General features: G+C 36.2%; 1 protein-coding gene across 1 annotated transcript; it reads right to left on the bottom strand.

Annotated features, from left to right (window-relative positions):
- Positions 1 to 1,700: 1,700 nt before the first annotated feature.
- LOC106380361 lies at positions 1,701 to 3,957 on the bottom strand. Its single transcript, XM_048765999.1, has one exon. The coding sequence runs from the start codon at positions 2,951 to 2,953 to the stop codon at positions 1,805 to 1,807; it is 1,149 nt and encodes a 382-aa protein (XP_048621956.1). The 5' UTR covers positions 2,954 to 3,957; the 3' UTR covers positions 1,701 to 1,804.
- Between the last annotated feature and the right edge of the window lie 7,797 nt (positions 3,958 to 11,754).

Raw genomic sequence — 11,754 nt, 5'->3', positions numbered from 1 at the left:
TTGTATATGTATATGGCCAATACGCCCATCTCTCTTTTAGATACTTTGAACCTCCACGTTTTATCTTTTCTAATCTCTATGATCATTTATGATTGTATGAGTACTCTTTCGTGGGTTCATGATCCTCGCTTATCTCTTTATGTTCAAGTGCTATAACTTTATGTATCTTTATACAAATGTGTGTGTGTGTCGACACTTTTATGTGGTTCCATTATGTTCCAGACATGATCTATAGATTTGAGATCTTATTATCCAGGACCTTTATTACCTAGTAGCTTGGCGTCCCAAGACTACATGGTTTGGTACCTTAGATGTGTAGCTGCGCAACCTTTTCTCAATGTCTGGTATGGTTTCTCTTATAATCTCGGATCTGTATTCTATGCACCATTCTTTTCTATCCGAGATTCCTTTATCTTATGGAACACTTGTTCTATCTTGTATAGACTCTATATCAACTTGATTATGTCTCTTCTAGGACATTCATTTGGTGCTAAGCTGGTTAGTCATTTCTCGGGTCAATGTCTGGCATTTCGATTAGCTTCTCAATTAGCTAGCTTTATATAATCTTTCTTTGGACGTCTTAAATTATAATCTCTAGTCCAAGGATCTTTGCCAAGACAATGATGGTTAAAACCATTCGTACTTTTAACATTCTTTATCCAGCTTATAATCTTTCTCCTTTAATATTCGGATTCATTTGTTTCATGCAATCCGTACCTGGCCACTATTTGATCACCCATGTTTTGGCTCTCGGTCCTTTTGATTTCGTGGAGAAAGTCCTATTCTTATATATTCTCAATCCTCTTCTGAGGTTCCATCTTAGACGGCACATGTATGTATGTGGTGGTTTATTCAAAAATCTCTTAAGATGGTGTATGTCTGGTTTTATGACCCGTATTCAATCTGAGATGGGAATATCTATGCTCACTTATATGGCCTGATGCATATGATCATATTATTATTCTATACATGTAAAACATAATGTCTCCAAGCTTATAGACTTTAGAATCTTAGTCTTATAGATAATGGCTTACATGGCCGAACCTTTTATAGGTAATGGCCTCTCTGGCCGGTTATGGCCTTTGCGGCCGACCTGTACATAACATGGTCTCTTTGGCCGAGTAATGGCCTTATGGTTTGGCCGTTTTAAAACATGGCCTCTACGGCCGAGGAATGGCCTTTTATGGCCGAGTAATGGCCGAATCATATAACATGGTCTTAGATCATAGTGGTACACGAACTTGTAGTATTGATCATGGGTTTATCCTCTCTCCCCCTCATGACCATACTATAAGGTTGTGGTGCTTGGGACAATTAAGCCTAATGAGTTTCCCTTTGTGTACATGTTTCACAACGTGAGATCTTTTACGGGATAACTCTGTGGCTTTCCAATCTCTGCATCAAGTTTAGACTTTAGGATGGCTAATCCTATCATGCCATATAGTGTAAAATTTCGTGGTGTTATCTCAATATGGTTACCACATCTCTTGCCTCTTTATCATACTGATCTGTAGCATAGTTTTGATCAGTAGAGATCATAGGTATAGTCTCGACCACTTTCTTTCAAGGTCTTAGGCGTTTTTCTTATTAAAATCTAAAGGAACTTGTTTCATTCCTTACCCATTGTTTCTACTTGGAAACCATACATTATAACTTCAATGGGTCACATGTTCTTTTGGGTGTGTATAATGCCTTTTAAGGCAATGCCTTAGCCATAGTTTCTTTACTATGCTTACTATACCCATTCATGATTTCTTACTTGGTTTTATGCCCTTTAGGCAACTCTTTAAAATCATTTATATGTTCAAGTAAGATCAGGCAAGATAATGAATTCAAAATCAATTCTTATTATATATATATAAAATCGTGAAACATCAAAGCAAATCATAAAGGAATAAGACAAGTCGTATCGAAATTTAGAAGTCTCAAAGTCCATCTGGTCATCTTTAGCAATGTCGGAATCATTATCGGCCTCATATCCGGAATCGTGAACCATGTGAGCCTCCGGGTTCTTGTTCTTCAGACTTTCTTGGTAGAGCTCACATAAGTGCTTAGGGGTTCTACAGTTCTTGGCCCAATGGTTTCTCATTCCACATCTGTGACAAACGGATTTAGTCGAGTAAGACGGTTTGGATATGCCGCCTCGACCACGGCCATAACTACCTCGGCCACAGCCATAATTGGAACCACGACCACGGTTATTGTGGTTTCCTTTCCGGCCGGTCGAGTAGTTGTCTCGGCTGTTCGAGTAATTGTCACTGCCACACCCCTTGTAACCACCACGGCCATTGCCGTGTGATCGCTTATTGTTTTGGACGTAATTGCACTCATTGGGTTCTTTCTTTTCAACCTCATTAGCTACCGGTAATGGTGTTGTTCCAACAGGTCTAGCTTCACTGTTCTTCATCAGGAGCTCATTGTTTGCCTCGGCCAGAAGCAGGCACGAGATCAGATCAGTATATGTGGTGAAGCCTTTCATTCTGTACTGCTGTTGCGGTATCACATTCGATGAATGGAATGTAGAGTAAGTCTTCTCAAGTAACTCTTCTTCGGTTACTACTTCACCACAAAGTCTCATCATCGAGACCGTCTTAAATAAGACTGAATTGTACTCATCCACCGACTTATAATCCAAGAATTTAAGATTCTTCCAGTCGTTTCTAGCCTTTGGAAGTAACACCGTTTTCTGGTGATCATATCTATGCTGTAAAGCATCCCAAAGTTCTAGTGGATTTTCCATCGTGATGTACTGATCTTTTAGACCTTCAATGAGGTGATAGCGTATAATACTTATAGCCATGTACCGATTCTTATCGGTCTCATTGTTGTTCTTGATGATTGTATCACCAAGTCCCTTTGACCTTAAACTGATCTTTGTATCTAGCGCCCACTGCAAGTAGTTATCTCCGGAGAGATTAAAGGCTGCATAGTCTCTGTTTGAGATTTTCGACATCTGAATCACATTATCATTCACAATTTAGGTTCACAATGTGATCATGTGGCCGCATGGTAATTAACAAGCTCGGCCACAAACCTGTCTTACGCATTTATGAAAAATCAAGCAATCTAATCGACCATGGTGCGAAACGATCATCAAGCCACACGGCCATGTAGTTCTACCTAATGCAAACGGTTTCAAGATTTTATAAACTACATGCTGGTCGATTCCTTTTAAACAGTATGAATGCAATCCATATTCAGATTCATATGTATGCAAATAATCTTAATCAATTCTAGGGTTTCGGTTTAAACATTAGTAGGATTCGATTTTAAGATTAAGGTTTCAAAGCCTTTAGGAATATAAATCGAGATTAAGTGTTTTTTAAACATTTAAACATTCAAGCAATGCCTTACGGCCAAGATGAGCCACACGGCTATTTTAGTTCAATTCATCATCCCTGGAATTAGATCTAAGTTCAATTGCAATCAATCAGTAGTGATCAAGTTCGAGTATGAAGGCAATAAGGCCACACGACCACGAGATGATATAATCAAGGGCTTATCAAGTTTTTTTTTTTAGTTTAAACAAGTCAAGCAATTCAGATTCGAGTTTAAACAATCCTAGCAATCTTTCTAGGTGATCAAATAAAACAATCAAGTTTCAAATCAAACAATTAAAACCGATTTTCCAATTTAGGGTTTTAGGGTTTTCGAAACTTTGATCTTTGATCAAGGGAATTTGATTTGAGATTCAAAATCATTAAGACTTTGATTTTAATTGATCAATGGATCAATCTCGAATTATGGTTTAGGAGATCGGACTTATTCGAGCTCCGATTTACTCTTTAGGATTTGATCTATTTTTCCTATGGCTTTCATCTTTAGAGTTCTGATTTTAGGGTTTCAATCTTTACAAAACAACCAGGTTCGATTCATGTTCTCAGAATTTAGGATTACCTTTGTTTTGCAGGTTGTAGAAACCGGACCTCCAAGGTGAACGGATGAACCTCGAACGCGAGCTGCGACGCGGACGCGAGCTGTCTTCTTCTTATCGGGTCTCGAGCTGGTTGATTGGGAACTCAAGCTGGCTGTGATGCGAACTGGGAACTGAGGTTGTCTAGGATCAGGAACACCTTAGGGCTGGAGCTGATCGGATGCTGACGAGCAGGAACGCAACTAAGAACAATTTAGGGTTCTTCGGGATTAGGGTTCCAAAAGACCAAGACGGCGCCGCGTATTGTTTCTAAGAGTGAGGGCGCGTCTGAGATCGGATCGACAAACGGTTTGTGCTGATGGATTCGTCTCGTCAAGAGCTTCAATTTGATATGTGGATCGTTGTCTGGTTCCTCAGGGTTTGAGAGATGGGTCAATTTTAAGTTGCGCCTGGTTTAGGGTTTATTTGTGACGGATTTTAGGTTATGTTTTGTCTCAGGGTTTTGGAGTCTATCGTGCTGATAACGTGTTGTAATTAGAGAGTTTAGAGACTGAATATTTCTGTGTTATTATTAATGATCAAGGGAGTTCTTTTATATAAGGATTACAAAATAGAGATAAAAGGAAAGAGTACAAATCCTAATCTAACAGGAAATAGGAAAACTACTAAAACATAGAAAAAGAAAACTGTGAAGCCTTGGCCGACTAGAAACTTGTGGCCGCCTCTCCTTCTCTATGTGGCCGCGGTTGGGCCTTGATGTGGTCGGTGGGCTTTCTCCTCTTGTCTTGATTAATGGCAATCTACTCCATGATTTATAACAATTTTTTAATAATAAATAGTTTTAAGTGATATAAATAAAATATAACAAAACTGAATTGTTTTCAACATAGATGAGTGTAGGTAGTGAATCATAGTATTCTTTGGTCTAGGGTTTGGCAACATATGTTGTAGTATTGTATGTATTCTTAGGGTTAGATTTTGGAAAGCTTGAATGTTTTTTAAAAAAATTAAATTTTTACCTGTAAGTGTTTATTTTTGTGTATAATGAACACTTTTGAAGTTTAATTTGATTTTATGAAGTGTTTAGTTAGTTAATTAAGTTTAGAGGTTATGTTTAGGGTCTAGACGTCTGGTGAATAATTTTAGCTGGACGACTTACATGTAAGTCGTCCAAATATTCCCGCCTAAATTTTTTTTTAAAATTATTTCCCGCTTAAATAATTTAAACTAGACAACTTACTTGTAAGTCGTGTGGGAAGTCTTCTATTTTAGTTTCCCACTAAAAATATTTTAATTTTCCGCTAAAAATATTAAAGTCTTCTGGGCGACTTACAAGTAAGTCGTCTAGGAAGTCGTCTGAATCAAAAATATTTTAACCTAATTGGATTTTTTGTCTCCCTATATAAAGAAAAATTTACACATTCTCTCTCCTCATCTCAAATGGCTGCAACAAAAATGTAATGTTCATCATTCTAAAACTCTTCAACCTCTCTCTAATCTCTTTGAACTTATAAACACTAAGCTTTATATCAATTTATTGTTTTTGTCTCATGTCTTTCTCAATAATTTATCTTGTTTTTGCAGGTTTTTCATCACATGATTATCATCTTCCACTCATTTAAAGGTAGATGTATCAATTTTAGATATGTATTTTTGTGTGTTCTATAAAGGTAGATTTATCTAATCTTCCACTCATTTTCTCTGTTTTTAAGCCATTTGAACGTTTTTGGATATGCAAGTTTTTCAGATCTGGATTTGGATATGCAGGTTTTTCAGATCTGGAAGACTTCTGGGACGACTTACGTGTTAGTCGTCTAAAATATAATGTGCTAGACGACTTCCAGGAAGTCTTCCAGACGACTTCCTGGAAGTCTTCTGACGAAGTTTCCCTTTCATAATTGATCTGAGCGTTTTGGTAAATTTTTATGTTTGATTTTTCTTCATTTCGTAGCTTCCTGTTGTATAAAGGTCTTACTTTTTTCCCAAACTAAAACTCTCCAAACCCACTCTAACCTCTTTGACTTGAAAATACCAAACTTTATATGAATTTTTCAGTTTTGTATCATGTCTTTCTTACTAATCTATCTTTTTTTTTGCAGGTTTTTAATCAGATGGTTCTCATCTTCCACTCATTTAAAGGTAGATCTATTAATTTTAGATATGTATTTTTGTGTGTTCTATAAAAGTAGCTTTATATAATCTTCCACTCATTTTCTCTATTTTTAAGCGAGTTGAACGTTTTTTGATATGCAGGTTTTTCAGATCTGGATTTGATATGCAGGTTTTTCAGATCTGGAAGACTTCTGGGACGACTAACCTGTTAGTCGTCTAAAATATAATTCGCTAGACGACTTCCAGGAAGTCTTCCAGATGACTTCCAGGAAGTCTTCCAGACGGCTTCCAGGAAGTCTTCCAGACGACTTCCAGAAAGTCTTCCAGCTGGACTTCCTGGAAGTCTTCTGACGAAGTCTTCTGACGAAGTTTTCTTCCATATCAAGTGGAGTCCATGCTTGTCTTTGTAGAAGAATGATCTATAATAGTTTTGCTTGTGGTCTGTTTTGTGATTTGCATGTCTACTCTTTTAGTTGTGATTTTTTTTGTAAAATCAGTAATAATGTTTTCCAAGATGTAATACATGTGCTAACAATGTGTTTACATATTTACAAATCAATGAAATAATAGACTTCAATAGCCTTTCTCTTATCTTTGGATCTCCCATATGCAATAATAAACTCCAATGGCCTTCTTCTCAGCTTAATAAACAAGAATGTTGGTAGCTTCATATTGATACAACATTTTAAGAAGCATTTTAACCCTTCTTCCAACTCATAACAATAATTATCATTAGTGTCTATAACAATAATACTTAAGAGATGGAAACAAACAAAAGTAACTAGTCAAAACATATAACAATTCGAGACTACTTCCATGTAAGTCTCTGCATTGACCAGAAAAATTTCATGTAAGTCGTCTACAGCCAGACGTACTTCATGCGTTTTAGTTATCTCGAGCAATTCTGAACTTGTCTATCACTTGTAACATGAATAGGAGGAAGGTCTGGAGCCATATGTTGTAATGAGTAGGTTAACTCCACGGACTCTGTGTTCATGTCCATGTTATAATATTCTTGAGCCATTGCAACAAGATCAGCATGTGTCGAACTTTCACTCAAAAATAACATTCTCGCACCTTTGAAATGATCAACCACAAAATTCCAACATCCATCTTTCAGCAACCATTCTCCATACACTGCATGTAATTGACGCATCATCTGAAAAAGTTAAAATAAAACACATTAGTAAACATAGAACAAAGAAAACGAAAGTTTATTAAAGATCGACGTGGACGACTTTAATTTAAGTCTTCCAGACGACTAAAATATAAGTCATCTGGTCAACGCAGAGGTTATTTTTCCAATTGACTTTGAAAACTGTTATCTGAGACGACTGAAAAATAAGTCGTCTACTTTTGTTTGGTTAAAAAAAAAACTTCAAAAAAGCTAGACGACTTACATTTCAGTCGACATATGCTAGTTTTGCATTTGACTGGATTATTTCAGAAGTTTGACTTTCCTGGACGACTTACATTTCAGTCGTCTGGTGAAAAATTGAAATATCAATATTTTATTAAAACTCGACGACTTATAATTAAGTCGTCATAGGTTAGTTTTGCAATTGAAAAATAAAACTTCAATATTTAATTATATATAGACGACTTACAATTCAGTCGTCCGTCCGACGACTTACATGTAAGTCGTCAAGGATTTACGAGGTTTGACCAGAATCTCGAAATAAAATCCTGGACGACTTACATGTAAGTCATCGGGCGGACGACTGAATTGTAAGTTGTCTGAGTATAATTAAATATTGAAGTTTTTTTTTCAATGGCAAAACTAACCTACGACGACTTACATGTAAGTCGCCGGGTTAATAAAATATTGATATTTCAATTTTCTACCAGACGACTAAAAATAAGTAGTCCAGGAAAGTCAAAATTCCGACAAAATCCAGTCAAATGCAAAACTAACCTATGACGACTTACATGTAAGTCGTCTAGGTTCTTTGGAGATTTTTTTGTAACCAAACAAAAGCAGACGACTTATATTTCAGTCGTCTCAGAAAACAGATTTCAAAGTCAATTGCAAAAATAACCTCTGCATTGACCAGACGACTTCTAGGTAAGTCGTCTACAGCCAGACGACTTTCCTGGGAAGCCGTCTGGATGAACAGATCTGGAAAAAAACTCGATTTCATACTTTAAATTGGTGAGATAACTTTCTTAGCACACATAAGGCTTCTCGAAGCATACAAAATCTCAAAGAAAAGTGACCCACACTGAATCGTTAGCTTTTATGACTCTATGAACCATAAAAAATGTAGAATCAAAATCTTGTTTTTTTTTTTAGCTGAATGTGGAGAGAAAGTGAGAGAGATGTTGTGTTTAGTTCATAAGAATGAAGAAAACAGAAGGGTAAATCGATTTTGGGAGCATTACGAGCTTCAAATCAGTTGTTCATGGTGGTTGGGGTATTGATGACAATGACAATCTTGTAATTACTTGAAGATGATGAGGGTGAGAGAGTAAAAATGTCATTTTCGGAAAAAATAAATAAATTTTGATGATATTTTCGTGAATTATATGAACTTGTGGGGTGAATAGGGCAAAACTAATTTCCAAAAAAAAAAAGAGGTTAGTTTTGTGTTTAACTTTGAGTTTTAGGTCAATTTTGCAAAAAGGCCTTCTATATTTCACACAATTTAACAATTTCATTAATTATATACCTTAACAATACATCACATCATTAATTATATAACCATAATAATAATAGTGCAAATTTTTATTTATTAGTTACTCGACATTAACTTTGTGTTAATTATAAAATCAAAAATGTAAAATAATTGGGTTTTGCATATGGTTAAACGTTCGGTTTAATTTTTTTACTAAAACTTTTATATATATATATATATATATATTTTAGTTTCAATCGGTGGAAAATTAGCCAAAAACATAATTCAAAGACATGTTTTTGTGAATAAAATAGTAACTTAAATCAAAATAATAAAAATATATTAATTTATAGTCACTTAATTTTTCACTCCATATAATTATTTCACTAAACAAAAAAATCTTTCTATTTCATTTAATTTATCCAAACACAAATAAATAGTCATTTTTATTAGTTTATAAAATCGGTTAGGCATGAACATTGACTATCCATTTAGGTACGAATTGTTACTTTTGGGTATCGTTTTTTTTTTGAAATTAGGCCCCGATTGAATATTAGAAATTTATGTGTGCGTTTTGAGTTGGGTCCTTCAGGGTCTGGATTAGATCAGTTCTGATGTTAGTCTAGGATGCAACTATGTATTAAAACAGTTTTGTCATATTTTTGAAATTATCTCGAAATCTATGTGTTAAACCCTACGAAAATATTGAGTTTTTCGGTAAATGCTCTATATACTGAAGCATATGATCTTTAGTGTTGTTTTAAAATTTCTAAACACATTCTACATTTGTATTAATGTATATTAAACTCTCATTCATGGTACGTGGGCATCGTTTTAATTTTTATCAATTAATTTAGTATAGCTTCATAAAACTCCCTAGATTGGTGGACTAACCACTGTAAAATCATTATTCTCTAGAGAAACGGAGACAACAAAGGTTTTAAACCTGTTTGACATTCATCATATGTTAGTGTAGGATGCAATTATGCATTAAAACAGTAGTGTCATATTTTTGAAATTATCTTGAAATCTATGTGTTAAACCCTACGAAAATATTGAGTTTTTCGGTAATTGCTCTAAATACTGAAGCCTATGATCTTTAGTGTTGTTTTAAAATTTCTAAACACATTCTAAATTTGTATTAATGTATATTAGATCTTGATCCGCACAACCGTGCGGGTAGTTATTTTTATTTTTCTATTTATAAATATTTGATTTACATGATTAGTGGTATATAGTTTTAACATTTACCATATTAATGATCGTTTAATAGTTTAATTAAATATTTTCATATGCAACAATTTTGTAGTTTGAATGCAGTAATTTAATTTATTGTTTCAAATCATTAGTGATATTTGTTTTAATAAAACATGAACACTTACTAAAAACCTTATATTATGAGATATTTACGATAAATTCTATTCAATTTAACTTAGGTATTAATTTCTTTAAGTTAAACTTTTATAGTTATGTATTTATTTGTTTCTTTGTTCTTCGTACTATAAATAAAGAATGAGTTAAAGGTAACGCAACTTTCATACAAAAATAAAATAAAATAAATGTGACACAAATAAAACAACTCACCATCTGCTATAAAAGTCATTAGCAACCAAACATGTATTTGTAAACATTTGCTTCTGTTTTTTACGTTTTAGAATGTTTATTTATGTTGTGCAACCTCATGGTTGCTGCTGGACCTATGATTGAAGACAAATACACGTTGTTCTGATAGATAAAAAGCAAGTCATTACAGAGACTCTGTCTCTTGGTTTAAGGCAAGACTTAAAACAGAAGATGTAATATTTTCTTTAAGAAAATAGAATTAGTTCAGTAAAGTCAAGTTTTGGAAACCAACATCTGGTTCTCCGCTGACCGCGCCACCGTCCTGATTCCATCGCCGGCCACTTCTGGTGGCTCCCCTCCTCCACCTCCCCTCGTCCCCCCCGACCCCCTGACCCCAATTCCCTCCCCCTAGCTGAGTTCCCCACTCTTGCTGTTGCCGCTTCTCGGAAGGCCCGCTCTCCGATGCAAATTTCTCCTCCTAAGGGGACCGCATCAAGAGCTTGCTATACCAGAAGTGCTCCCTCAACTACTGATGTCCTTAGGAATCAGATTTTGAACTCCTTTACTTCTAAGCCTCAGATCCAAAACACTACCCCCAATGCCACTGTTTCAATCAGTTTCGAGGGTTTCACTGCTCTGCCCCAAAAAACTACCTCTCCTATTTTCACTAATCGTGCTTCTACCAGCGATCCCCACTGGAAACCTCTACCCCTCCCCCCCATTCATCAAACTCCAAGACCAATCCGAACCCTCCTCTCCAGAAACAGCCTTCTCCTCCCATTCATACTTCCTCTGATCCAGACCCAACCCAAAATATCCAACCACGACCTCATAAACCTCAAACTTGGGCTGATAAAGCTAAACCAGTCGCAAATAGGTCGCTTAGACGCCTTGCGCCAACTACCATATCCGAAACAGGAATTCCTGAAGTCAATATTCCAGATGAAGTTTTTGAAAGGGGTGAATCCCTTCACAAGGACTTCATCACTGGCTCTTTTTTCGCAAAGATGCCCACTTATAAAGCCATTGAGAATGTCCTCAACTTTCTTTGGGGTAAAGGAGCTAAGCTGGAGATACACACCAATCCTACTCAACGCTCAATGATTGTTAGGATTCCCAACGAATACATTCGCAAGAAAGTCTTGGAGAAGCGACTCTGGTATGTTGGGACAGCAATGTTTCATGTATCTCCATGGTCTGCAACTCAAGCACCTACTACCCCGGAGCTTCTTTCAATCCCTCTCTGGGCTCATCTGAAAGGTGTTCCGCTCAGTCTCCGCTCCCAAGAAGGTCTAAGTCTCGCCGCGGGATTGGTAGGAGAACCTAAAGAAACAGATGAATACACTAAGAACCTGACAAATATTGAAGTAGCTCATGTGAAAGTCGACGCTGACCTCACAAAAGAGCTCCCTCCCTTGGTCCAGATCAAGCGCCAGAGTGGAGAGATCATTCAGGTTCAAGTGGAATATCCCTGGGTTCCTCCATCTTGTTCCCTCTGCCACCAAATAGGGCACATCATCAAAGACTGCCTGCGATATGATCCCAAATGGGTCCCTGCGGAAAGTGCTTCAGCAAAAAAGGACCCTAATC

This window comes from Brassica napus, chromosome C8, assembly GCF_020379485.1.
Source record: "Brassica napus cultivar Da-Ae chromosome C8, Da-Ae, whole genome shotgun sequence".
NCBI classification, from domain to species: domain Eukaryota; kingdom Viridiplantae; phylum Streptophyta; class Magnoliopsida; order Brassicales; family Brassicaceae; genus Brassica; species Brassica napus.
Note: the sequence above shows the minus strand (reverse complement) of the source record. Positions and strands in the feature narration are given on the sequence as shown.

Bases quoted from the DNA above. Each gene is read 5' to 3' on its own strand.
- LOC106380361 (XM_048765999.1), bottom strand. From the start codon at position 2,953: ATGTCGAAAATCTCAAACAGAGACTATGCAGCCTTTAATCTCTCCGGA.